We start from the raw sequence: 27,456 nt of genomic DNA, 5'->3' as shown, positions 1-27,456 counted from the left end.
TTTATTAAGTATAATAAACAGTAATCGATTCTGGTTTCAAATCAGTCAAAATCTTCATTCAAGATATCATTGCCAAGTACATATGTACATTTGTAGATGAAGTAAAAATAAGGTACTTGTTCACTAGTTAGGCTCACGCTTCGCCCTCAAAAACCAATTATTACACTTCGCTACGACATAACGTTTCAACACACGTTTATATGTTTCCATGTCATCCATGAATCTCGAAAAAATCCAACATATAGAACAAATGTGGTGTTTTATCAATTGGGGAAATAAGCGGAGACGAGAAATTTACCGGGAATTTATGGACCCATATCTGAACGCAACCTCTTCGAGATTATTCCTCAACACGTATCTTCATTTCCGCCATATGATGCATATATAAACGTCAGGAATATTGATTGAGACATCTGTTGACATATAAATAATTAAAACGCGATGTTGAAGCGTGAGCCTAACTAGTGAACAAGTACCAAAAATAAAAAATAAATGTCAATTTGGAGACAGAGTCGCCCCATTTTTAACGACACCACAGCCCCGGTATAAATATTAAAAAAAATATCTTACACATAGACTACATCTTAAGCATAAAGCGAAAATCCATCAACTAATTTTGTAAAATCGAGTTATGAATACATGTATCTTTTTAATTATGAAACCTCACTGCATAATTTACTCAAAATATAATGGTTCTTGCAATCAATGGATTTTCGTTTCATGCTGACCATACATATATCGGTTATTTATGTATATACATAAACAACAAAGAAGAGCTGTAGCAGAAAAGGTACAAAATATACATAAACAATAACACAATTCAGGTGATATTTTTACAATGTTCCACTGCAAGTTCGACTAATTGATTTTTCTTCAATCCGGTTAAAGCCGGCAAATCCGGAGGGTTACACCATTTGAGTATTTGTTTCAAATCCGCCACGGTATATTTACTCAGATCCCCATTTTTTATCCGAGTAGCGAGCAGTTGCATATCTGGACATTCTACTTCCGTCTTCACCCTTTTGGGGTCTTCACTTCCGTTTGCTGCCGCCGCTCTTTTAGTACCCGACACGTTGAAGGGGCCAAAGAGTGTGTGGAAATTGTCCACAAAACCGCTGATCCTTTCATTCTGAGTGTCGGTATCCGGTAAGGTTGTGTCCTCGATCGGCTGCGGCTCCGCTTCGTTCAATGCTAGCGCTTCGATGGCATTGTTCAACGTTTGAAGCTTGGGATTTTCAAACTTTTCAGGCGTGAAGTCAAATTTCAGTTTTCCGACTATTTTTCGCATGCATTCTAATTGTTCGTCTGAAACTTCAGAGTGCTCGTTTACGGGAACTTCTTTGAAATTATCTACGTAAGGCAGGTAGATGACGTGAAAGCCGTCTGATTGAATTTGACATCCGTTTTCTATCATCTGCGTTTGGGGTACTAAAGCTACCAGCCGAGGATTTGAATACCAACGAGGCAACATGAGACATATTGCAATTCGTTCTTTTTCCATACATCGGTTTCTTAAACATACAAACAATTTAGTAGATCCTGTTGCAGAATATTCATCTGGATATAAAAATGCACACGGTTTTAAATAATACTTTGACATATTAAGGGTAGAAGCGGGCTTGAAACCCAAAAGCTTTATACAAGGACTTCCAGCAAATTTTCTCAATTGCGTTAATTCGCTATAAGAAACTTGTATATCTCTACTTCCATATTGTTGATACATGCATAATTCGGACCGCAGAACTGGTCTCGTCTGCGATTCATGAGCTCTCAAAATTGTATTGGTAGATTCAACAGCTGCATTTGTCTCACGGTGCAAATTGACTTTTTTAGGCATCGGTTTAGTTTTGCACAAGTGATACAATCCAACGCCAAATTGTATATCGCTACCTAAATACATTTTCAGTCGAGCCGAGGCAGATTTCTTATGCGTTCTTTGATATATCAATGATAAAATGTCTTCCGGAGACATAACAGGTTCGGGTGGTTCGTAGTCAGCTATCGGTTGATTTGCAATGACGGCCCCCAATTCTAGAAAGAAACTATCGTCGGAGAATGGATTTTCAGAGATGTTTATAAAATTAACATCGACATTGAGAGCAGTGAGATCAGAGGCTCTGGTTAAGATGGGTCTGTGATTGGATTTGTCGGGTTCTGTGAAACAACTCAAGATGGTCACGTTTAGGTTGCTCATTTTCTTTTTGCAATCTCGAGACATGCGTGAAATTTGCCACAAGGCGTCGGCGAGGTTGAAGGATACTGCTGAGCCCCATTTTTCTCTCACTTGTTCTATGTTTGAGGTTATGCCTTTCAGTGTTTGTATGTCGTCGACTGTGGGTTGTTTCAGCTCTAATAATTGTATGACGTTCTCCAGGCCTTTGTCGTCGTTCTTCTGCGTACCGAATAGTATGATTCCGAAGAGGTTGGTGGGAGCTTCGAGCATGAGACGACGGCTTAGTTGGAGACAAGTTACAAAGGCAACAGTGACGGGAGCGTTGTCAGAACTTCCAAGAGTCCACATGTCTGATGAAACGTCGATTGCTAATAGTCTTCCGGGTACTCCAGACCATCTGGACTCGTCTCCTTTCTCGTCCCCGCTCTCGTGATCAGATTCCATTTCAAGTCAAAACTTGTTCGCACTTTGCCGCTCGTTATCTTTTGACATTAGGTGCTGGACTCAACTCTGATATTTTATGACCATAACTAAAACTGTCATAATGGTTCGGTAATTACTAGTCAAATGTGAACCGGTCACAGGACAACCGGTCGCTCTAGATCGGTCACACGTGATCACCCGTCACACTAAAACTGGTCACAACCAAAAATTAAAAATTGGTCGAATTTTTGGGTGTGACCAGTTTTTTCGTGACCAATTTCTGGTTGTGACCAGTTTTCTCGTGACCAGTTTTAGTGTGACGTGTGATCACGTGTGACCGATCTAGAGCGACTGGTTGTCCTGTGACTTGTTCACATATGACTAGTAGTCCGTTTACCGTCATAATAAATGGAATGGAAGTAAACGGACTATTTCGCACATTGAGATCGCACACGAAAATCGTGAATACGGAATATTTGGCAGTCGAGTTTTCGTTAGATGGATTTTTCGAGTGCCAGATATAATTTTATTTTTTAATATAATTTTATTAATATATATGTAGGTTCCGGATGTGAAGGATTCCAAGTGAAAAGCGCAGATTCGGTCAGGTCTATTTATTATGGGTTTGGGGCAAACGATCGAAAAGCGCCAGACAGATTGAACCACAGATTAATTGGATGGCTGCTTTAAACGCAATTCTCGACTTCACGAATGAAAAATAGCACATCAGATGACGAGTAACCTTTCGATGTGCACAGATGCAATTATTAAAATGGTAATTATTAAAATTGAGTTGGATCTTTCTGGCGAATTTTTAATAATTTAATAAGGAAAAATTCGGAACTAAAGTATAAGAAGCACAGAACGTATACAGGGTAGGTATGTCGGGACTTCAGGTAGATTTCGCTTAGTGTAAGTGCGAGCAGTGCGCACGCATAAGGTACACGTGTCGTTAATCTGTGGTTCAGTCTGTCTGGCGCTTTTCGATCGTTTGCACCGCATCGATTTAATTGCTATGAAAACTGAGAGTGATAATAGGCTTTCCACAAATCAAACTATCGATTTTATAACAAATAATTTATATTTAAGCGAGGTCAAACATTGGGATGATTGCTCGAGAGAAAAATTTCGATTATTTTAACGATGACCTCAGAAAATATTGTATTTAGAGGATTTTCAGACAAACTATTCACCGAAAATAACGGTAATTTTTTTTAAATTATCAAGTTGTTCTCAAAATATGATCCAGTGTTGGAGAAGCATGTAAAATGGGAAGTAAAAATCCACAAAAGGCTCATTACTTGAAAAAAGGTATCAAGCAGGAAATTATTTCATTGATCATTGAACTCTTTCCAAATTCTTTTTCTTTAATTATTTTTTAAGTAATTTTTTATGAAAAAAGAATTATTATTAGAAAAGGCGCCAAAAATTGAACCGCACATACAAAAAAAATATGACGCGCCGGCCCTGCATATGTATATAATAAAATATAATTTGGCACTGGAGTTCTCGTTAACTTTTGGTTTGTTGGTCCATCTCGTTGATGGACTTTTCGGGTGCCAGATGTTCCGTGATAGAGATTTTAGTGACTTTTGGGAGATCGTCTTGTGCGGAATAATCACTGAACCATAATAAATATATTATTACTTTAATTGCCGAGATTTGCTGGCTCATGAAAAAACACCCAACATTATTAATTTTGTCAATTCATAAATAACAAAGATTGAATTAAAAGTGAAAGCCAATTAAAATTTTAGACATAGTACCAAGTAAATTTAAACTTAAATAAAAATAATTAATTCGTTTAGTTTTGTGTTAACAAAAATAATAATAATGAAACGATAGACATGTCGGTTTTTTTTTCATTCAATTCAAATTTAACAAGAAGGTACATTTCAGTTCTAAAAGTAGACACAAAAAGAAATTCAGCATTACTATAGTCACGATAATTTATGAATTTATTTTCAAAAGTATCGCTTAATAGATTATGTCAATTATTAACAGAATTTATAATTAGTTCCTATAGAAAATAATATAAGAACTTCATAAACATAATCTGATATAAAACATAAATTATTTATAATTCGAATGACGTATATGTATAATACGGAATTTAAATCAACAGATATCAAAGTTCCTTTAAGAACAGAATACATACATTATATGTATATATGTATGTACATACAAGTGCATATGCATACATAGTATAATTGTGAATATATGTATACATATACGCACAACATGGCGAATTTTGATCGAAACACAAAAAAATTCTTCAATAAAGTTTTAGATGACAAGTTTTCAAACATTTTGATGTTTATTGGACATTGTGGAATTTTTTTCAAATAATATTGATTCGTCGGAATTAACTTAGTTAGCACCAAAACCAGTTTTATTAGGTACAATTGCAACGGTTCTCTCCATAGATTTGAAATCATAATTTAAAATGTTTTACAAAACTACGAAATCATTTTCAACACAAACATTACGAATAGGTATTTATTATTTTCACACGTCAATCATGTAAACATTGTAATAACATCCAGGTGTAAACTTTTTAACATACAGCGGTGTAGTTGTAGCTTGTAGGAATATTCAATTATCTACTTAAGATTTAATTTATAACTTGATTCTAATAGTTTTCTAACAAGTATAATATAATACACATAAAATTAGTTTCAAAACTTTAAGAAAAGACTACATCTAGACTTTCTATCCACAAAAAGTATATTTAAGTAGAGTTTTAAGCTCATTATATCTTAGTAGTTGAAACTCATTGAAAGTTTCGAAACAAAATCATACAAAAAGAATAATAACCAGCAGAATAGACTAGTGGTTTGCATATAATGCTTTGAACAAAGTGGTCATGGGTCCAAATCCCACTGGTTTCTACTGGCTAGACCTTGGATTTATGACTCCAGGTCGATCATTTCCTATCAGAGTTTGCCAATTTATCTGATTTTCATTGAAACGGTTCCAAAAAATCGGCAAACTTATCCATTTTCTCGCAAATCTTGAGTTTTCAGCATTTCCGAATTTCGCTGAATTGTATAAAATGCTGCAATTTACAAATCTGACCATTAATGTATCTGTGAATCTTATTGATATGTATTTATTTACTGAATTTCGTTGAATTGTTTAAAAAATGCTGCAAATTTACAAATTTGGTCATAAATTTCTCTGTAGATGTTAATTGATATGTATTTACTTTGTATAAAAATTTTTGAATCAAATGTACATTATTTCTGGCCAGGATGGCGCATTGGGGCTACCTGTTAGGCCTTTCTGAATAAAAAAAAAAATTAAAATACAGACAGTAAAAATGTTTCCCACGGTGAAATAGCTTCGTTTGAGTTTTAGATATCACGCTTGAGTCTACCCATTTCACTTATATCCTCTCTTGGGTAACATTCGAGCACTTCTCTTGCCCATTTTTCTAGCTATATGACCCACCTATTGTCATTTAAATCTCTTCAATCGCTGTCTATACTATTATATATGTACAATACACATGTATATCGGCCACTCTACCTTTCACCCACGTGTTTCGCTTCTTGTCACTACTCGTTATACTGAGCTTACAACGTTCCATACTTCTCTCTTAGAATACGAATTAAAATGTTTATTTGCTTATTTGCTACGACAAATACACAAATACATACGTTAAAAACTTCGTACGAAAATCTTAATCACGACTACGACCAATCCTGTGAATTCAAAATCATACAAAAAGGACGACGGAGAAAATATGCATTGGTTTTATCACTAACCATATTTATGTACATATGTATATTTTGACACAAATTACATCGCAATTCATATTATTGTTGTGGTTAAGCGAATTGCTTGCTATATTCCTACACTACAAAACAAAGTATGTGCGCCAGTGCAATAATTAATTAGTCAGTGAATTTGACCAGAGATGGTCACCGGTTGAGGATGACGTTAAGCCACTAGATGACGTGTTTACCACGACCGTGGCCTCAGTTGGACCTCAAGAAGACCTGTCAGTATCGACTGGTGGACCAGAGGTGGTAGACGTGTCCACTCCAACAACTTCTGGCATATCTCTAACACCAGTAAGTTCAAAAAAGCATTTCTTTGCATCCTATACACCTTTGCATCAAATCCAATGCCTAAACCGGATCAGGTGCTTCCACCAATTTTTTTTCACATTTGACCTTCGATTTTGCGACATGTGTATTATATTTTTGATCGTGTGAATTGTCTTACAACGTGTCCGATGTTCCTTTCCAAGAGCTAATTTATTCGAAGTGTATTCGAATGTAAATTAGATTCGTGATCTTCTAAGTAGAATAAGTTAACATCACATTATGATTTTAATTGTTATTTGAGAGGAAGAGTCGGCTTGAGAAAAAAAAACGTGTAAATAAAACGTGAGTACAAAGAGGACATTCGATTGCTCAACTCTCTTTCTGTTTGTCTTCATTACGAAAAAATCATCTGATGTCGTGTCCTCGTTCTAAAATATTTAATGTTAAATATCGTGACTATTCATTATATAAAAAGTTGATTGATTAGAATTGAAAAATTAGCCATTTTCACGATCGATTCTTCGAAAGTTCGTATCAAGAAGGAAAATTTTCCACATATTATTAATAGAGGTAGGACCGGAAGCGTGCCGTTTATTGTTCAATTGTTGTAAATCCTTTGTAAAAAAGGTTCGGCAAACCTTTTACAGTGCATTTACAACATTTGAACAATATACAGCCCCCTCAGGGTCCGGGCTTTAATTATTAAACGCATCTGCACCAGTGGCGTAACTACTATGACGCGGGGGTATGCGGTACATGCGAGCCCTTAGGGTCGGGAGGATTTTCAAATATATAAAAAATTATTAATTATTAATTATTAATTATTAATTATTAATTATTAATTATTATTTTCAAATATAATTAATTTTTTATATAAATACATATATAAAAAATTAATAAAAATCAATTCACCCTAATTGAAAACAGGTAGAAATATTTATAAAGAAAATTTCATTTCTTCTGTGAACTTGCAATATTACCATGAAGAAGTTCATAAAATGTCTTTAAAATATGTGATTGCAGAATTTTCAAATTTACATATAGGCTAAAAAAGACATTTAAAATTTGTAAGTTTATTTATTTCATTTAAAAAAAATTGGGGGGCCCTTTGGTAAAATTTTGCATGCGGGACCAATTTTTTCCAAATAAGCCACTGATCTTCACGTGTCGAATTTCAAGATCAAAGGACACCGACCTGTTTAAATGCATTGTAATGGTTGTTTTTGTTTTTGAGGAAAAACTTATTCAAGTACATATTGAATACTTATATTGAAAATTTGCATTTTGCTTAAATTTCACCTATTGTACCAGGAAATGTTTTCACGAATTTTGTGAAAAAGTAAATACTATTGTTCGCACTTGAAAATATTCATAGAAGACTTCGGAATCTCGAGAAAAAATGAGCGCGTATGCAATGCAATGACTGTTGATGAAATGCAGATGGTCTGAAGCAAATCGTAAGTCATTGTCGTAATTTTTAAATGTCAAACACGTAATGAGCGCAACAGAACATATGCTTCATACATCCAGAATAAGTTACAAGATGTACATAAATATAATGTGCGAATCGATAATAATCATTCGTGTGCTTTGATAATAAGCATTACATTACTTTGAAATTTGTCATAACTAGACACCGGATAGTCACAGTGTTATCCATTGTTCGATTGTTGTAAATCCTTTGTAAAAAAGGTTCGGCAAACCTTTAACAATGCATTTACAACCTTTGAACAATACGCGGCACCTTCTGGGTCCGGTGACTAGTCATAACTAGAGGTAGGATAGTCACAGTGCTATCCATTGTTCCATTGTTGTAAATCCTTTGTAAAAAAGATTCGGCAAACCTTTAACAATGCATTTACAACCATTGAACAATACGCGGCACCTTCTGGGTCCGGTGACTAGTCATAACATTGCAGAAAATGCAGTTTTGAAGATTTTCTTCTTTTTTACAAGCCTCTTATTAGTTCCACTTATCAAATTAAAATTGAAATCGTTACAAATACAATAAGTATTGCATTTCATTCTTATATGTACGTATGTACATAAATTTTATTAGAACATTAATATTGAGTACGTGGATTCTTATCTAAACGATGCACTACCCCCATACCCATTTTCCTTATCATGCAAATAGTGAATTTGTCCTTTTGCATAATAGTATTGCACTAGTTTACTTTTAAAAAAATATAGCAAACGTAATATAATTGGTACCGAATAACGGTATAACCATTCAATGTGAAAAATAAATTTTTGCAATTGGAAAGAAATGTTCGATCACTGTCATGAAATTGTCATTTTTAGATACAGTAATAATGTTAGGTAGTACGAGAGCAAGGGTCTTGGAGCTTTTTTAGATACTAAGTACCCCAAATCATATTTGATGACAATGATGTTACCCCTTAATTTTAGGTTAGATTTTTATTCTATGATTCCGTAAAACTGCATTAATAAATTTATTTTAATAACTTATTATCAATATAGTATTGGAAAAAAATGGTTTCAAAACCATTATTTATAATCGAAAGTAGATGAGATTTTATGATGACACATTCCATAGCACATTGCTGGTCGTATTTCACGGTCTCTAACATAGAAAATAGACCTTAATAATAACCAATACCAATTCATAGATGTTGTTTAATAAAAAATAACTAGATAAAAGATGAATGGTTTTTAGTCCGCTATCTCGTAGTATTAATTTTTATAACAAAGTTCCATTTTTTCTTTTTCCAAATTTGACTTGCCCAAGCAATGCTTGTGTACAAATGTACAAAAACAACAACCATATGTAAAAAAAATTGTGCAACGCACACTGGCGGCCGAAATATTAAGGCGGCCAAAGGAAATGAGAGAAAAAAAATGAAACCCTTTTTCTTGGGAAATGGAAACTCCACCACCGAAGACTACTTGTAACGTAAGTGAAGGCGGTCGAGTTGCTTTTGCCCAAAAAAAATGGTTATCTATTGTCAATTACTATTGTCCTACAAAGCAATAGAGCAAAAAACAAAGGTTGACAATAGTGAAACCACCTTTTTTTTGGGCAAAAGCAGCTCTACCGCCTTTCCATACACCCGAACTATAATTCGAGGAAATGACGGGATAGCAGGTATAGCTTCGGTCCGCATAGAGCTTGGTCTTTTATGTTCTATTATCTTTGCGACTGCCAGATGTATTTCTTTAAGGATGTCGAGTATTGTTTGGTCATTGAAAGAACAATGTCCTATATGTGGAATTGGGGATAAAAAGACTATATTTTCATGAATGAACTTGAAAAAGGTTCAGTTCTTGTCGTCTGGTCCTGTTCAGAACTAATCGTTTTGGTTTTCTGTCTGTTTTTCTGGTCAATTTTTATTGTGATTAAAATTGTCAACACTATATTTCTCACATAATATTTATCACAGGGTAAGATTTTTGCACTACTTTCATGCCATCCCTGATTTCAATCTCATAGTCGTAAGTCGTCTGCCATTAACTGCTGATATATCGTGTGAATGTTCGTTGAACTTGCAGAGATGGAAATGCGTATACCATCACGTATACCGTTAATCGGCGCCGGATATGCTAATTTGTCGAATTGCGTAATAAACTTTGAACACTCATTGTTTTGTACGCTTCCTAGTCTACTCTATGGACTTGGCATTGGAAATGATGTTTTATCGGTCTGATGCGTTTGCAATTCTTCGACGTTTGCATGAAAAAAGCCGAGGATGACCTCTGCGGCGTCGAAGGGACGGGGTAAACGACCAGCTGTCTGACGGGTTCTCAAACGCTTTGACTCGCTTATAACTGCACACACACACTCTCTAATAAGTGAGAGAATCTCATTTAAAAATATATAGATTTAGTGCACTTCTTGAAAATTTATCGGTGAGTTTAAAACTTGTTTTGCTCCTTTTGATACTATGTACATATGTGTTCGCAATACAGGCAGATGCTTGTGTTCATACTGAGGCATGCATAAGTGTTCTATTGTCTTTCATTACTTGGTATTGAGGAAATATATTTTCAAGTGCAAATTAATCGTTAGAGAACGTATGTATGTCCACATCGATGCGGTGCAAACGGTCGAAAAGCGCCAGATAGACCGAACCACAGATTAACGACACGTGTACCTTATGCGTGCGCACTGCTCGCACTTACACTAAGCGAAATCTACCCGAAGTCCCGACATACCTACCCTGTATACGTTCTGTGCTTTTAATACTTTAATTCCGAATTTTGCCTTATTAAACTCGCCAGAAAGATCCAAGTCAATTTTAATAATTACCATTTTAATAATTGCATCTGTGCACATCGAAAGGTTACTCGTCATCTGATGTGCAATTTTTCATTCGTGAAGTCGAAAATTGCGTTTAAAGCAGCCATCCGGTTAATCTGTGGTTCAGTATGTCTGGCGCTTTTCAATCATTTGCACCAAACCCTTCCACATATATGAATATATATTGATATAAAGATTATTTTGATATATTGATGGTGATTATACAGAGGTGTGACACAATGGATGGACCACTAAGGCTAAATAGTAAAACAGGCTACTGAATGCGAATATGAACAAAAAATTGTGAAATTTAAGATTGAATATGCTAGGTAGGGTTCAAGGTAGTGACCCAAGTTGAAAATAAAAAAAGGGGTCGAAGGGGGATGCAAAATCGGTCAATTACCAGTTTTTCGCCTTTGGCGGTGTCAAGACGTTTCGGGGGAAAAAATCATATTTTATTTCACATAAGACTTTATTTATTAAAATTTTATTTCATTAATAAACCTTTTTTTGTTCATTACTAGTTTATATTACAATTTTTCACGTGTTTTTAATATAAAAAAATTGTATATCAAGAGTCTAGAAACCGCCAAAGGCGAAAAACTGCTAATTGACCGATTTTGCATCCCCCTTCGAACCCTTTTTTTTCTTTACAGCTTGGGTCACTACCTGAACCTTAACTAGCATATTTAATCTTAAATTTCACAAATTTTTGTTCATATTTGCATTCAGTAGCCTGTTTTACAATTTAACCTTAGTGGTCCATCCATTGTGTCACACCTCTGTATATCCAATTTTAATTTATCTGTGTACGTAGTAACAACAGATGAAGTTTTGTGATCTTGCGAAAATTTGAACTCGAGATTTTGACTGTGTACTCTTTAAAAAAAAAAACTCGAGATTTTGACTGTGTACTCTTTACTCTTTACGTCTTAGAAAAGTCGAAAAGTTGCGACCACGATTCTTACCACACCCCTGAACGTATCAATCTGAAATTTGTAGTTGTATTCTTTATGTACTTAGAGCTGATAAGGTTTTGGTCAGAATTCGTAAACCGGAAGTAGTATTTTTTTTTAAAACATTATTTTTATTTTGACCTTTTAAATTATTTTTGTCTTCTTGATTTTTAATGTGTATAATATGTATATACATATAGTGATTTTAAGTAATCCGAAAGTAGAACTTTTGTGTCGTGTAAATTTCCCTACATTTGCGCTCAATTTGTATAGAAAATACTCTCATAACCGGTATGTGTGAACGTGTATGTACACATGTACATGTATTGACCTTCTTATATTCCTCAAATACATAGATAACTTTATATGTGGTCACATACGAATGTTTGTGTGTGCATCGGAATGTTTTATTATGTCAATACTAGTAACTTGAATTATGTATGTATGTACATATATTTGGTCAGGAAAATGTTGAATTAATCATGGATCACAATGTGCTAAAAATTATGCACTATTCATCTCCTTCTTTTGAAACTTTAATGCGACAGATTTTCTTTAGATTATCTAAATTTTATAATTCAATTAAAACTATTCTACAAGATGTCTTTTTTACACTACAATAATTTATTTAGAATTAACATTTTAGTTGGTGAATTTTATTCAAAGTATATTTGAATAAGACTAATTCCTTTTATTGGTAAGTACATATTCACGAATTTATAAAAAAAAGTCTTCCGATATGGTAGCTTATTCAACATTGATGATACGAAGGTCAATAGCAGTGGATTACGTGATTCTTATGCACATCGTGCGTAAAAGCCTCAAGCGTCATCCTTTCATTTAATTTTCAATGACATTTTAATTCACAATCGATAACAGTAAGTTTGTCAAAAATTTAACCCAGCAGCAATAATAAAAAAATGGAACATGGTATCTAATCGCATAAGCTTTTCATAAATGGTTTTTCAAGAAGACATTATTGTGCGAAAAAGCTTTAAACAGTTAAGAGGGCTGTACACCCGAAGCCTTAGTTTTGTTGCCGTTCCTTTCTTCGATATATACATATATTGAGTGAATGTATATATTGAGTGAATGCGACAGTTTCGCTTCGACCAGATAATACGTATTTTAAATCGACAAAATCGAGGTTTCGTATTCTCCTATTTTCTCCTCCAAAACTGGACCAATTTTTAAAAAAATTTCATCATCGGTATGAGAAAGATATTTTCTGTGCAACTATGCGCGTATTTTTTTAAAAATCGACCGTTAAATAAGCACGCTGGACTCTTTTCGTGGGTGTAAAAAGGAGGCGATTTTATAGATGTTTGGCGGCTCCTAGCTCCTATAAAAAATAACTAATCAAAAAAATAAAACTATAGATGCATCCCAATGGTGGATATCCATAGCATATTAAAAAAATAATTTCTCTAGTGCCATAATTGAGGAAGGGAGAAGTGTAATACGTTTGTATGGACAAGGCGCTGGTGTCCAGCCCTCTTAACATGTTGATCATTTTTTGCATTTAATTCACTAATATTTGGATGTTTTTTATATTTTAAATATATAAATATATGTATTTTTTGTTTTTCAAATAGATTTCCACGGGTTTTTTTTAATTTACAGATAAAATTATTTTAATATGCCGTTCAAAACTGTATTGGTCACCGGCGGGGCAGGCTACATTGGAAGTCATTGCGTAGTCGAACTTCTCGAAGCTGGCTACGAAGTCATCGCTTTGGATAACTTCGTCAATGCTGTCGGCAATGCAGAAGGTTCACCAGCACTACAACGAGTGGAGCAAATCACCGGAAAGAAGGTGACTTTCTACCAGTGCGATTTGTTGCACAAAGAGGCTTTAGAAGATATCTTCGACAAGGTAATACATACTCTAAACTATAATGAAAGCCTAATATATTTACTGTTTATTATAATATTTATTTATAATTATAATTTTCAGCATACCATTGATTGTGTGATACATTTTGCAGCGTTGAAGGCTGTCGGTGAATCAATGCAGCAGCCACTAATGTACTATCAAAACAATCTATTGGGAATGCTGAATTTACTCGAAGTACGTTTATTATTATTTGTTTTAATAGTTATATATTAGGGGGAGCGCAAATTAATCAAAAAAATATTCCCAAATTCCCTATCTGTGCAATTTTTCTATGCGACAAAGATGACCATGAAAAGCCAATCTTCAACGATAATCCTTCAATGGTTTGACGAGATATCATCTTCTAATTTTTGAGTTCTCCTTTCCTTGATGTCTCTATTCCCATTTTTAAATTGTATATACCACCGATGACACTTGTTTAGTTTCAGAATATCCCCGTAAGTATCGGTGATATTTTTCACTGCTTCGTTTGCCTTCATTACTTGGTATAACATAAACAGTATAAAATGACGCAAGTGCCCTACCTCTATTACTGGTCTCGAAAACCTTCCACAGGTAGATTTATTTTTTTTAAACAGAAACAATAAACTTACAACAATAACTTCAACATAATAACAAAACTTAAGTGTTTACTGAACCGTGTCTCGACACAAACTGACTGCGAAAGAGCTCGTCGAAGCATTTTGATTACTTTTCGGTCCCCCTTAATATATTCAGGAAAAGTCATAAACAAGAAAGAAAAGATAAAAAGACGAATTTAAAAATGCTGCTATTTCAAATTTGGCTAGAGGAAACATTGGTAGCAAACAGTATATATAGAAGTTTTTTCATTTGTTGTTATCTCTATATTGGTATACGTTTTGGCAGTGATTTAGCTGTGACGTACATATGTATGTCGAATCGAAACGACTATTATAGTCAGAGAAATGTAATAATAATAGAAGGACCCTTACGAATAAATAACTGTTGTCAATATTATGCGGTACGTCTCTATTTTTTATTTTATTTTTATTTTACAAAATCAATTAATCAAGCACACTCGTCTAACAGATTGCTCCAAAGCGACGAGTGTGCTAAAAAGATTAAGAAGTACAAAAGGAAAAAACACAAGTTAAATAAACAAATTGCTACAACGCACGAAATACAATCGGATCAATTTACATATAAAAATGTATTCCATGTTGTTTATTGTGTGTTTTTGAATGCATTGTGCAATTTTTACCGATGCTTGCCCATCTTGCGAGTAATATAAACAAACAGAGAAGTTTTTATCGGACATACGTCGAGCACCAAGCATCAAATACGACTGATGCTAAAATTATTTAGGATTGTCTGTGGACAATCGTCACTTGACAACAATATGACGCCTAAAGCCACTTCTATTAATATAACATTTCTCTGATAATAGTACGACGAGCGTTATCCCTGACAGACAGACAGAATTGCGATATTACATATATATATGATGATATGATGATGACGTGTGGTTGCCAAACTTGGACATTGTATGGGAGGTTGTATGCTCGGTATAACGAGGAGAAATAGAAAGTAAAACAATTTATAATTAAAAGTAAACAGAAATATAATTAGAGTAGCTGATAGAGAGTGAAGAAAATGATAAGGTAATGGTACTCAATAAAGTGTAGAATGATGCAAGGAAAGCCAAATGAGATGGGTAAAAAAAGGTGGGGGTGAGATAGATGAGTGTTGCTAAAGACAGATAAATGGAAGCGTGTTGAAAAGGTCTTCATCCAGCAGTGGATGGAGAACGGCTGAAAATGATGTTAAATCGTTTAAATTATTTTTGGCTAAATTACATTTACAGATTATGAGACGGCACAACTGCTTCCAATTGGTATTTTCAAGTTCTTGCACCGTTTATGGTGAGCCGGAATCCTTGCCCATCACCGAGACTCACCCCACAGGTACAATTACAAATGTCTACGGCCGTACTAAATACTTCATCGAAGAAATGCTGAAAGATCTATCGGCCGCTGACAACGTTAGTTAATTGCTTTAAAATAACCGACTAAATTAATTTCTTTGCATGACCTCACCTTTATGTTTCGACAGGCTTGGAATATAATTGCATTACGTTACTTCAATCCAGTAGGTGCACATCAGTCAGGACTCATAGGAGAAGATCCTACAAAGGAGTTTACAAATTTGATGCCTTTCATGGCGCAAGTCGCTCTCGGGAAAAAACCAGTGCTTACAGTTTTCGGTGATGATTACGCTACTGAAGATGGAACCGGTAATTATTTCATTTTTAATATCGTTAAAAATACTTTTTTCAAATTACGTTGTTTACAAATTGAACGATTTTATCAGGCGTTAGGGATTACATTCACGTAATGGATTTAGCAAGTGGACATGTGGCTGCATTAAATCTTCTGAACTCTAAACATCTTCGTATTAAAGTAAATATTATTAAATAATACATCTAGTCTTGATATAATACATGCTAACTAACAATTGGTGTGTTTAAAGGCTTTCAATTTGGGTACTGGAAAAGGAGTGTCGGTTCGTCAGTTAGTAGGAGTATTTGAACGTGTGACGGGAGCAAAAGTGCCATTAAAAATGGAAGGACGGAGGATTGGTGATATATGTGCCATGTGGGCAGATCCTGGTCTTGCTAAAGAAGAGTTGAATTGGTCTGCCAAATTTACGTTGGAAGATATGTGTAAGTATATGTTTTATCCAAATTGCTTGGTTGGTTGTTGAAACAAGTTACATAGTTTGATTATTCTATTCGGTTCAGGTGCTGACTTTTGGAGATGGCAAACCATGAATCCTGACGGTTATCCCAAAAAGCTCAAACACAGTTCTTGCAACGGGCATAGCAAATGATCAAAAATTACTTTTTAGTATAAATTTTAATATTAATTCAAAAGAGAAACATATGTATTTTTTTATATAATATTTATTTTATGACGCATACTTTGGTAGTTTAGTATGAATTACTTAAGGCAAATTGAACAAATTTTACACTATTAAACTATATATAATTTTCCATATTTACTATAGAAGAAAAATGTGAGGCATATGGAAAATTTAAAATAATTATTATACTGTTTATTATTATATTTTTACATACAATAATGCGTTTTATTTTTCTATTCATATAATTTGTAAATAAAAAATGTATGCAGATTTATTAAAATTTTTATTACATACATACATACATACATTAAGTTTATTAATTTAACTTTTTATATCAAATACTCGATGAAAATTTTCTTTTTCTAGAGTTTGAATCCAAATTGTTTGCCATTGATTGTAAATTTACTCCTGATGATGGTAATAATTCTTGCTGACCTTGCGCATTGTCATTCTGAAATTGATCATAAATATATATACGTATTAAAACGGTCTCCGTGACGGGCCGGAATGTGAAATGCCGGAAAACGCAAATATCGGAAGGCAAAGATCGAAAATCGAAAGTTCTTAAGTCGAAAGATCAAAAAAAAGGGTGCATGGTAAACGATACATACTCACGTACATACTCACTTAATTTGCGCTAGCAGGATACAACAGGAACAAGAGGAACAGGCTTTTCCTCCCGTATTCTGCGTGCGCACATTAATACGGGAGGAAAAGCCTGTTCCTCTTGTTCCTGTTGTATCCTGCTCGTGCAAATTAAGTGAGTATGTACCGTTTACCATGCACCCTTTTTTTTGATCTTTCGATTTAAGATCTTTCGATTTCCGATCTTTGCCTTCCGATATTTGCGTTTTCCGGCATTTCACATTCCGGCCCGTGAGGTAGACCCGTATTAAAAGTATGTAGAAATTATTCCAATTCAAAAGAATAGTATGAAAATAAACCTTTTGCAAATCATCTCGAATATGTGAATCACTATAAAGAAAAATATGCTGCCACCTAAGTGCATCTAGGCCGAGACTAAGCGTATCAGGTAATAAATATCGAGCAAATAATTCCAAGCATTTGGGGTTTTCATTTATAATATACGGCGCCAATAGATCTAAAATTGAATCAAGTGTTTTGATTATTATTTAAACTAATTTAACTTAGATTATTATAAGGTAAAGACGTACCGTTCAATGGAGGTTTGTGAGAGTGGAGAGCGCTTGGAACACTAGCAAAGATCATACAATCAGGTGGCAGAGACCTTTGAGGGTCAGGATCTTTGATTCCTATTATGACACGTTCATACGGCTGTTTACCATTTGTCTTTGTGAATGGACACACGGGATCTCCATTATTCGTTATCTATGTATTTTGTAAAGTAACATTAAGTAATCGTATATTTTAAATGAAAGTAAATAGAAGAATAGTTTCTTACTTTGATCCAAAACCAAGTGGCTATGTAAGTAACACCCCATAAAGGAAACATCGAATTCATGATTGATACTTCGTGACTTTTACAATTAGTACACCAAACGGCAACAACTGAACCACTGCTTAACATTTTATCAACTGGGAGATTTGTTATTTCTTCATTATAGAGCATTTTATAGCTAAAAATATTTAAAAGAATCAATGATGAAGTTTACAGGAAAATTTACAGGAAAATCTGATCTGCTTTACCTGCTATCTGGATTTTTGGCATTTTTTCGCCTAATATATTTATTCCACCACGGTGGATCGAGAACAACCAAATCAAAATCTTCATTGACTATTTCTTTCATAGTTTCTTTGATTTCTCCGCATTTGAAACTGTATAAAAAATATATTATGTAAGAATAAAATAAAATTTTTAAAATACAAGCATTCATTTATGCAAATGATATACACCTGCAATTTTTAGGAAACAAAACCTCGCAACCATTAACATTATGGATAACTGTATTCAATTGGTTGTTTTCACCTTTTATGCCTTTAGTATCTTTTAAAGGAATTGTGAGCTGTAAGCATTCAACTGCGAACTCTTTTGCACGAGTATTATTTTTATCATTATCGTTCTTTATTTCAGAACTTAATTTTAAATTCGTACCAATATTTTCTATCAAATTAGTGAATTTACTTTTAAGTATCACAGCCTGAAAAAAAGGTGTTGTGAAATAGTTGAAGGAAATTTGGTTAACTTTGTAACTAGAAAAATAATTACCAAAGGATCTAAATTTGTTGGACAATTTTCTTTAGATATTTTATATGGATGTTCAATGTTAAATAAATCTGTCTTAAAATTATATTTGCCTTCATATACTTTGCTTATATACTTTTCGTGCGAAATTATCCATCCTAAATCACAACTTTTATACACAAACATTATAAGAAATTAATTAAGTCATACAAAGATTATTTTTAGCATATTTTTTTTCAAATACCTAGCAACGATGCTCATTTTTAATTTATGTATTCTGCTTAAAGCCGAATGAAAATATAAAGATTCAAATGACCACAAACGTCAGTCTGACATTCGTTCATATTTGAAATGAAACAAAAAGCTTTTTTGACGGCCATAATAAACTTTCACATATCTTCAGACATAAATATGGTAAACGGACCGGTTATCCTGTGAACCAGTCACAGGATAACCGGTCACTCAAGATCGGTCACACGTGATCACCCGTCAGACTAAAACTGGTCACACCCTAAAATCGGTCAATCAGTTTTCTCGTGACCGATTTTAGGGTGTGACCAGTTTTAGTGTGACGGGTGATCACGTGTGACCGATCTAGCGCGACTGGTTGTCCTGTGACTGGTTTACATATGACTAGTAGTCCGTTTACCTCGTAATTCAGTGATTTATATAAAAATGCTGAATTGTAATTTGTAAATTTGTAATTGGCCAGGAAGGCGCATTAGGGTTTACCTGTAAGGCCTTCCTGGTATTTATGTAAAATAAAAATAAAAATAAAATAAAAATGACCACTAACACGAAACGTAAGGATGCGGTGCATCCGCTCTAAAATAGCCAGACAAATTGAACGACAGATTAATGAGAATGATAGAATGCACATCAGATGACGGGTAACCTTTCGATGTGCACAGATGCAATTATTAAAATTGAGTTGGATCTTTCAGGCGAGTTTAATAAGGCAAGATTCGGAACTTATCGAATCTTGCCTTATTAAACTCGCCTGAAAGATCCAACTCAATTTTAATAATTACCATTTTAATAATTGCATCTGTGCACATCGAAAGGTTACCCGTCATCTGATGTGCAATCTATCATTCGAGAAGATGAGAATTGCATTTAAAGCAGCCGTCCGTTAATCTGTCGTTCAATTTGTCTGGCGATTTTAGAGCGGATGCACCGCATCCAATGAAAAGATAAATATGTAAAAGAGAATACGAAGAGTTTGCGAACGCACTCACGTGGTAGAGCGTTCGCGAAACCTGCGGCCCGATCCTGAAATAAAACGGAGATCAGCTGTTGAGTGTAGAGTGTTGAGTGTCGAGTGTTGAATGTTGAATGTCGAATGTTGAATGTTGAATGTTGAGTAGTGATTGTGTCGAAGAGATGGTGTTGTGAGGGTGAGTGAGGGCGAAGGCGAGGGCGAGGGCGAGGGAGCGAGAGGGAGGGTCGCCATGACGGAGCAGCTGTCAGGAGTGACTGTCGTCATCATCATCGGCGGCGGCGTCCTCACCTTCGTGCTGCTCTTCATCTTCGCCAAGAGACAGATCATGCGATTCGCTCTGCGCTCCAGGCGGGGACCCCACATGCCCATCGGACACTCGGCCAACAAGGTTTCCCAATCGCTATCTCCACTCGTTCCTCCATTCAATCCCGTTCCTCCATTCACTGAATACTATTCTTCTGCATTGCAGTCGCTGAAGAGGGAGATAGACCGGAGGATACAAGCCATTCCTAGGATAGTTCACGAGCCACTGTTGCTCAACGAGTCCAAGTTCATTTTGGATCCACAGCAGAAGCTTCCGTCGCACTATTTTCGCCTTAAAGCCGTCGACGATATCAAACTTTTAGGTACTTGGATGGTGAATTTATACGATGGTTCAATTCTTGAACGTTTGTGCTTAGAAGACATGTTGTTAAACATGACATTTTACTATCGTTGACATCTAATATATGTAATTTATATGTAATCCAGAGCCAGCTTTCTCCAGATGGAGACTCAAATGCGAGAAAAAATATTTGGGACCCAAAAATCTGAACAGTACATGGCATAAATACAATATAAAAAAAACATTTGAAGATACTTGCTTTCCATAAGAATTTGTACAATGTTTTGTTAGATCTAGCATGAAATGTCATTAACCTTTTGGATGCTGACCAACGCCGATCAGCGTTTTGCCAGCAAGTTCATGGGCCTGAAAAACCCGGATAGTCTTTGTTTTTTAAGTATGTAAAATATAAACAAAAATACTACTCGCTAAACCTTTCCAGGTAGCATTGAAAAAAAAAAGCATTGAACATGGATCGTGTAATCCGTGTCAATGTTTATAAAGACTGGTTTACACTGGAATTTCCATTTTATAACCATAGCAGAGTTTCCCGATGGAATCCCTAGCTGCTGAGTATTTTAGATTGTGGCTTGGAATTTAGATTGTGAGCATTACATTTTAACAACAATGGAAGAAGATGGAAATAGTTTTGGACAAATACATTCATTAATAGATTTCTCTTGTTTATTTTATATTGTTGCAAGATATATTAGAGAGTCTAAACTCACCTTTACAAAACTCGAAATCCTCAACGGTAGTTATTTAGGGTTTGTTTGAATTAGCTACAATTTTTATACCTGCTTTCTATTGGATTTCTAATATATAGTATTCTAGTAATAATGGATTGGACTGTATTAGCTATGGAAACTCTATGGAGTTTTTACGAGGATCTTGATTTATGTTCAGTATACAAGTATTATTGTATGTATGTACGGCGAAGGAGGTAATTGCTCGACTTGGGAGGAGTGGGCTGGCTGAATTCCAGAAGCTCACTGGCGTCTAGGGCTGGTGCGCTGGATTATATCCTGATTGAGTGATGTCATCATGCTTTCGGGAGTTCCTACCGGCTCGAGGCTATCCTTTATATAGCTGTGGCCCAAGGTTGAGTGATAAGATCGTGATTTTGGGGTTCCTACGGGCTGACGATCGTTAATATGGAGCGAGTCGAATTATTGTCTTTACCCTTGTGTGAATGAATATATTTCTGGCAAGGTTAGCTCTGCATACTCGTACAGGACCGCGATGATGCAATACTTATTAGTATTTTATGGGGAATGTATGGCGTTTATGTTAAGCACCGAGAGGTTCCGGGTTCGGTGCTAAACTTTAATACTGCTGGTTATACTTGGATATTTGTGACTCCAAGTCGATCGCTTTCTACCAGGGTTTGTCAATTAATCTGATTTTCATTGAAACGATTCCTCAAATTGGCAAAAATCATCCTACTTGCTGTCACAAATATCTGAATTTGATTTATGTACAATATGTAAAAATTTATTTACAAGTCTAAATCCATAGATGTTTCTATAGGATTAATTAATTAATTGTTAGTTTCGTGCTCTCCAGTCTCTCGAAATACAGTGATTTATGTAATGAAAACGCTGCAATGTTTGTAATTAATTGTCTAGGAAGGCGCATTGGGGTCTAACTGTCAGGCCTTCCTGGTATATATCTATGTAAAAAATAAAAATAAACTTGGCAGTAGGCGAACTCTAAACGCACAATAGAAATTATATGGGTTTCGGTTAATTGGAGAGAGACAAATATAATTATTTTGATTCGTGTGCTAAATGACAAATTTATTTATTTATTTCTATTAATTACATACCAGGAAGGCATTACAGGCAACCCCAATGCACCTTCCTGGCCAATTACAAATGTTGCAGCATTTTTTATTCATTATATAAGTCATTGAATTACGAGACACTGAAAAACTCGCAAATCGATGAGACATCTATCAAATTGTACACAAACTTATTTATCTCAATCACAAATTATAGGTGTCATATTGTATATAGGAAGGATTTTAGCCAATGTTTACCGGGAACCGTTTCAACAATGAAATCAGAGAAAATTGTCAAACTCTGATAGGAAACGATCAACCTGGAGTCACAAATCCAGGTCTGACCAACAGCATACATTGAAAAATTCATTTTCACTCGAGGCCCGGCCCTGGGATCAAACCCGGCACCTCACGACGCTAAGCAGAAGCTTAACGACCGAGCTATGCTTCTGACAAATCATCTCATAATGTAAACATTTCGTTTTCAGAAAGAGAAATATCCCGTTCAGGAGGAGGTATTACCCGTCAACCTTGCGACAGTCTTCGCGCATTTTTATTAAACTCCTTGGCGATTCCGCTCGGAGGACGCGGTCAGAAATCAGTACATCAATTGTGTGATATGTACGAGCACGCCAGACACGATCCGGCAGAGTTCGGCGACGAAGAGTACCAAGTGTACAACAGGATGTTGTTAAAGTTGATAGACGCGTAAGTTACCGTCCACGCTGCTGTGCTAATTCTGTGTGTGTGTGTGCTAATTCGAAATTTCTGTACGAACAGAGCGAGACTTCTGAAACCGTTCGCTCACAAGTCGTCGCCGAACAGAACTCCGACCCGTAAACAAGCCACAGTGAGGCCTCTCTTAGATCCGGGGAGTTTGAATATCCCCGTCGCCACCGCTAATAAATTAACTATATCGAATATACACACTCAATACACTAGCATGCAGGTAATTATTATCTGAAATTTGATTGTTTCGCTTTATTTTGAACTGTTTGTGTGTGTGTGACAATCACAGCTTTGTTTTGTTTTAGGATGTAAATACGTTAGAGAATAATTTTGACGATGAAATACTTTGTGTTGAATCAAAGTCGCCCACTTCTGTCTTGGTACATACGCAGAAAGTAGACAACGAAACAACAGTATAATATATAATCTAATAATGATCATTCTAAATCATCCATTCATTCAATTCAATCAGGTGTATGTACTTGTTATATTGTTATCATGGAAAAGCTTTAAACTAGCATTTTATTCTTTGTAAATAATATTTTTAAATCTAATAAGACTAGTCCATTGTTAAATTTGTTTCGTTGTTTTATCACAACGCTGGCCACAAAGGATATCTATACCACTGTCCAAAGTGTGTCCCCTTATATCGTCGGCATATAACATAAATCCATTAACCACTTCATCGCCATAAGCGTACCGGTGCGCGCCCCTTCGTATTTAAGGCTATGACTATCGAAATTAATTTTGGTTTCTTCACAGTGACAGCTAAAAATATCCTGTGATACTAATGAAATTTAAAAATGTCAATATTTTTTGTTAGTTTGTGATACATATTCAAGGGTTGGCATTAAACACATGTAATTAAATAGGTTGTGGCTATTTGCAGATACTTTATCTGCGAATTATTGGCTATTTGCAGGTACTATATCTGCGACAGGCTCAAAGCCTTCTGCGCATGCGCGTGAACTTATAATCCGATTATAATTTCTTACATTTAATGTATGCTAGACTTGTTTAATGAATCGTTCATTATTTTAATCTTATATGTTTAATCAATCGTTCATACTACGTCACTTGACGAGTTCGAACTAAATTTTAAGAGGTTTAAAACAAAATTTTATCAGTCAACACGCTGACAGTGACAGTTCACGCGCATGCGCAGATATAGTACCTGCAAATAGCCAATAATTCGCACATATAGTACCTGAAAATAGCCAATAATTTGCACATACAGTACCTGCAAATAGTCGCAACCAATAAAATAATCGAATCGGTTTCTACAAACGCGTGGCGATTAAGTGGTTAGCTGAAACATTTTGTATAATTCAGTTATTGCTGCTATTTTTCATGATATTAATTTATTAAAAAATATATAAATATATACATATGTATATTAAAAAAATATAACAATTTTAGATTATTTAATATATGGAAGACCGAGAACAATTCGGTCAATAAACACTGAAGATGTAAAAATTTATTTTCCACTCTTATTTAAGTTTTGCCAAGTCAAGACATAGCTACATCGCATTTTCGCACCCGAAAACGGTGGTTTCTAGTCATTTCATCAAAATCTTGAATATAAAATTGACAATTATACAAAAATTGCAAGCTTTTTATTAGCTTCAATGAAATTGCTGCCCATAGTAAATTTATGATCTGATTTTGAACCACTTCCACTGTTTAGATCAGAGCATCGTAACCTTTGAATATTTGCGGCACACATTATTTACGACTCATTGTAGAGTTTAGCTACGTACATACATATGTACTTCATTGGCAGTCGCTAGTTATTCCGTATATGCGTAGGGACAAAACACTAACTAACATCGGTTTTCTCCCTCACACGCGATCTCACTCGCACGCATTAGGCCGAAGTGCCGTTTGATGCTCTGGTTACGATGCTCTGGTTTAGATCACTTCGATATATTACGGCCATATGGGGGCTAGCTAACATCGAAGAAAGCTAATGCCGACGACATAAAGCTTGATGAGTTTAATCACTAACGAACTCATTAAAGATTACATCGGAGTTTTTTGTCAGATCGAAGCGATGACGGGTAGCTATCCAAACGCGGCTTTCTACCGCCCCTTTGCAACTCACAGGCTAAAAATTTTTGGTTGTGGCTATTTGCAGGTACTATATCTGCGACAGGCGCAAAGCTTTCTGCGCATGCGCGTGAACTTATATAATCCGATTATGATTTCTTACATTTAATGTATGCTAGACATGTTTAATCAATCGTTCATTATAAATGAGGCAAATAAATTTCGCACGTTATTATAATAGATTTATATCATTTAGTTAGTTCACGGTTTGTACTTGTATGTAGGTATTATACGTTATATATGATAATAATTTTCTAAAAATTAATAATATTAACTAATTTGGATCATATTTTTTACTCTACGTCACTTTATGAGTTCGAACTAAATATTAAGAGGTTTAAAACAAAATTTTAGCAGTAAACACGCTGACAGTGACAGTTCACGCGCATGCGCAGAAGGCTTTGCGCCTGTCGCAGATATAGTACCTGCAAATAGCCAATAATTAGCATATATAGTACCTGCAAATAGCCAATAATTTTGCAGATATAGTACCTGCAAATAGCCACATCCAAAACTTCTACTTGAACAAGTTCCTCTTTTAAGTATGTATAAAATGCATAAAATAATGCTATATGATTAAAATAAATGGTTGATATTTTATTTTTCAAACAACAAATTATATTTGATAGTCAAATTATTCAATCGTATTTTATTAAAAATGATTTTTTATGCAGTTAATTGATTTGCGTTGTGTGCCAACGATATTAAATTAGTATTATCAATAACTTGTCGACGTGAATGTTTCATGCTCGTTCACGTTACGACGATACGTTGCTAGCTTTAGAAAAACTGTGTTGTGGATTACACTTTGGAGTTTGGACAACGTCGAAAGTATCCATACTTGTGTATAAGAATTTATATATGTACTTGTTATTTTATTTTAATGTCACGTGCATTTGATTCATATTGAATCGAAATTTCAAAATATGGTAGATAGATAAAAAAAATGTGAGCTATTTTCGTAGTGATCGTAGAAAATGTGATAATGAAATTGATTATTTCATTTCCACTTACTTACGTGCACAGATTTCTTATTTGAAAAGTATTCGTAGATTTTTTACCGATTTATCTTTGACTTTTAAGCGGCTTTATCAAAATTAATGTGATTTATTTAACACTGTTAATTTTAATGTGTAACATACATACATACATACATATTTGACGTATATAATTAACGATTTCATTCCATATTATGATTATAGGATAGTTGACCAGGTGATTTGGGTCCAAACCCAATGTTTTTAATGAAGTTATAATTTGTTTTCGTTGTTGATAGGTTTAAATCGATAATTGTAACTATGTTTAAAAGTGTAGCGGCTATTTTGTGAGGTGTAATATCAGACGTTGAGCATAAAATTAAATTGGCATGTTGAAATCACCTAATAATGATTGATAATTGTGCGTTTGAAATGGAAACGTTATTTATTTCGTATTAAAATGTGATTTTCAAAATTTGGATCTTTGCAAATTTATCAAATGCACTTGTATTTATGCGATATTTTCATTTCATTTCATCCCTGTTACTTGTAAATGTAAATCATGATAAAAATATGACAATTATTAGTATCAAATTATATACGTATATACAAATTTAAATGTATCAATTTTATTGTTGGACACAAAATCATAATGCATCATAACTATTGAATACACATCTATTGTATAACATATAAGAATAAGTTTATAAAAATTCAGCAGAGTGAAAATGCATCGGTTGAAAATTGCAAATCAGATTATTTTTGTACTTAAATAGTGTTCGAGAATAAGTCAACGTTAGAATCTTTTTAAAGATGATTTAAATTGGATATAAGAATAAGTTGTTGAATTTGTTTAATCTAGAGAACATTTTCAATCAAAAAGTCAGCACATGGCTCTCTACAAATGTATGTTAATGGATTAAACAAGTGTAATATGTTATTTGGAAGTTTCCAGTCGATGTAAAACAAATAAATGAAATGGCAATAAGTGCATTATTAATTATTCATAAATACGTTATGATTAATCTGTTTTATGGTACTACTCTCCTTTACATACTTAAAATGTGTATGTAACTTTTACTAAGCATAAGATTAGGAATTTATTTCGAAAATTTAATATTTATATGTATTTTGTTTCAATTGAATTCTTGAATGTACGATTTTCAGCCTTTTTATTAATTTGGAAGGTTTTTAGTTGAAACGTTTGCTTTTATAAT

The 27,456-nt window shown here is 34.5% G+C and overlaps 4 protein-coding genes across 6 annotated transcripts; 2 read left to right on the top strand and 2 right to left on the bottom strand.

Moving 5' to 3' along the window:
- Nucleotides 1-738: 738 nt before the first annotated feature.
- On the bottom strand, nt 739-2,617 carry Irbp (Inverted repeat-binding protein). Its single transcript, XM_077438736.1, has one exon. It carries the CDS (start codon nt 2,615-2,617, stop codon nt 821-823), a length of 1,797 nt encoding a protein of 598 aa, XP_077294862.1. The 3' UTR covers nt 739-820.
- A 3,884-nt stretch (nt 2,618-6,501) lies between these two features.
- LOC143916650 (UDP-glucose 4-epimerase-like) lies at nt 6,502-16,952 on the top strand. The gene is made up of 8 exons (XM_077437846.1): nt 6,502-6,675; nt 13,492-13,744; nt 13,826-13,939; nt 15,591-15,767; nt 15,839-16,019; nt 16,097-16,185; nt 16,256-16,448; nt 16,527-16,952. The coding sequence occupies exons 2-8, from the start codon at nt 13,508-13,510 to the stop codon at nt 16,613-16,615; spliced, it is 1,080 nt and encodes a 359-aa protein (XP_077293972.1). The 5' UTR covers nt 6,502-6,675; nt 13,492-13,507; the 3' UTR covers nt 16,616-16,952.
- Nucleotides 16,914-19,314, bottom strand: Mettl4 (Methyltransferase like 4). The gene is made up of 8 exons (XM_077437845.1): nt 19,057-19,314; nt 18,837-18,981; nt 18,524-18,768; nt 18,317-18,445; nt 18,072-18,246; nt 17,824-17,998; nt 17,593-17,750; nt 16,914-17,099 (listed from the first exon to the last, which is right to left on the bottom strand). Exons 1-8 carry the CDS (start codon nt 19,071-19,073, stop codon nt 16,983-16,985), a joined length of 1,161 nt encoding a protein of 386 aa, XP_077293971.1. The 5' UTR covers nt 19,074-19,314; the 3' UTR covers nt 16,914-16,982.
- A 728-nt stretch (nt 19,315-20,042) lies between these two features.
- On the top strand, nt 20,043-27,222 carry LOC143916648 (protein C1orf43 homolog). Of its 3 annotated transcripts, none has more exons than XR_013260999.1 (6): nt 20,074-20,422; nt 20,504-20,660; nt 22,910-23,129; nt 23,202-23,370; nt 23,456-24,072; nt 25,679-27,222. XR_013260999.1 is itself a non-coding variant. In XM_077437843.1 (5 exons), exons 1-5 carry the CDS (start codon nt 20,264-20,266, stop codon nt 23,567-23,569), a joined length of 819 nt encoding a protein of 272 aa, XP_077293969.1. In that variant the 5' UTR covers nt 20,043-20,263; the 3' UTR covers nt 23,570-24,516. The 3 variants fall into 3 exon arrangements, 1 of the variants encoding a protein (XP_077293969.1); XR_013261000.1 differs by lacking the exon at nt 25,679-27,222 and adding an exon at nt 24,322-24,516 and having other exon boundaries at nt 23,456-24,035; XM_077437843.1 differs by lacking the exon at nt 25,679-27,222 and having other exon boundaries at nt 20,043-20,422; nt 23,456-24,516.
- Nucleotides 27,223-27,456: the final 234 nt, after the last annotated feature.

The sequence above is a fragment of the Arctopsyche grandis genome, chromosome 9, assembly GCF_051622035.1.
Source record: "Arctopsyche grandis isolate Sample6627 chromosome 9, ASM5162203v2, whole genome shotgun sequence".
NCBI lineage: Eukaryota > Metazoa > Arthropoda > Insecta > Trichoptera > Hydropsychidae > Arctopsyche > Arctopsyche grandis.
The sequence above is the reverse complement of the archived record's forward strand: the minus strand, read 5'-3'. Positions and strand labels throughout refer to the sequence as shown.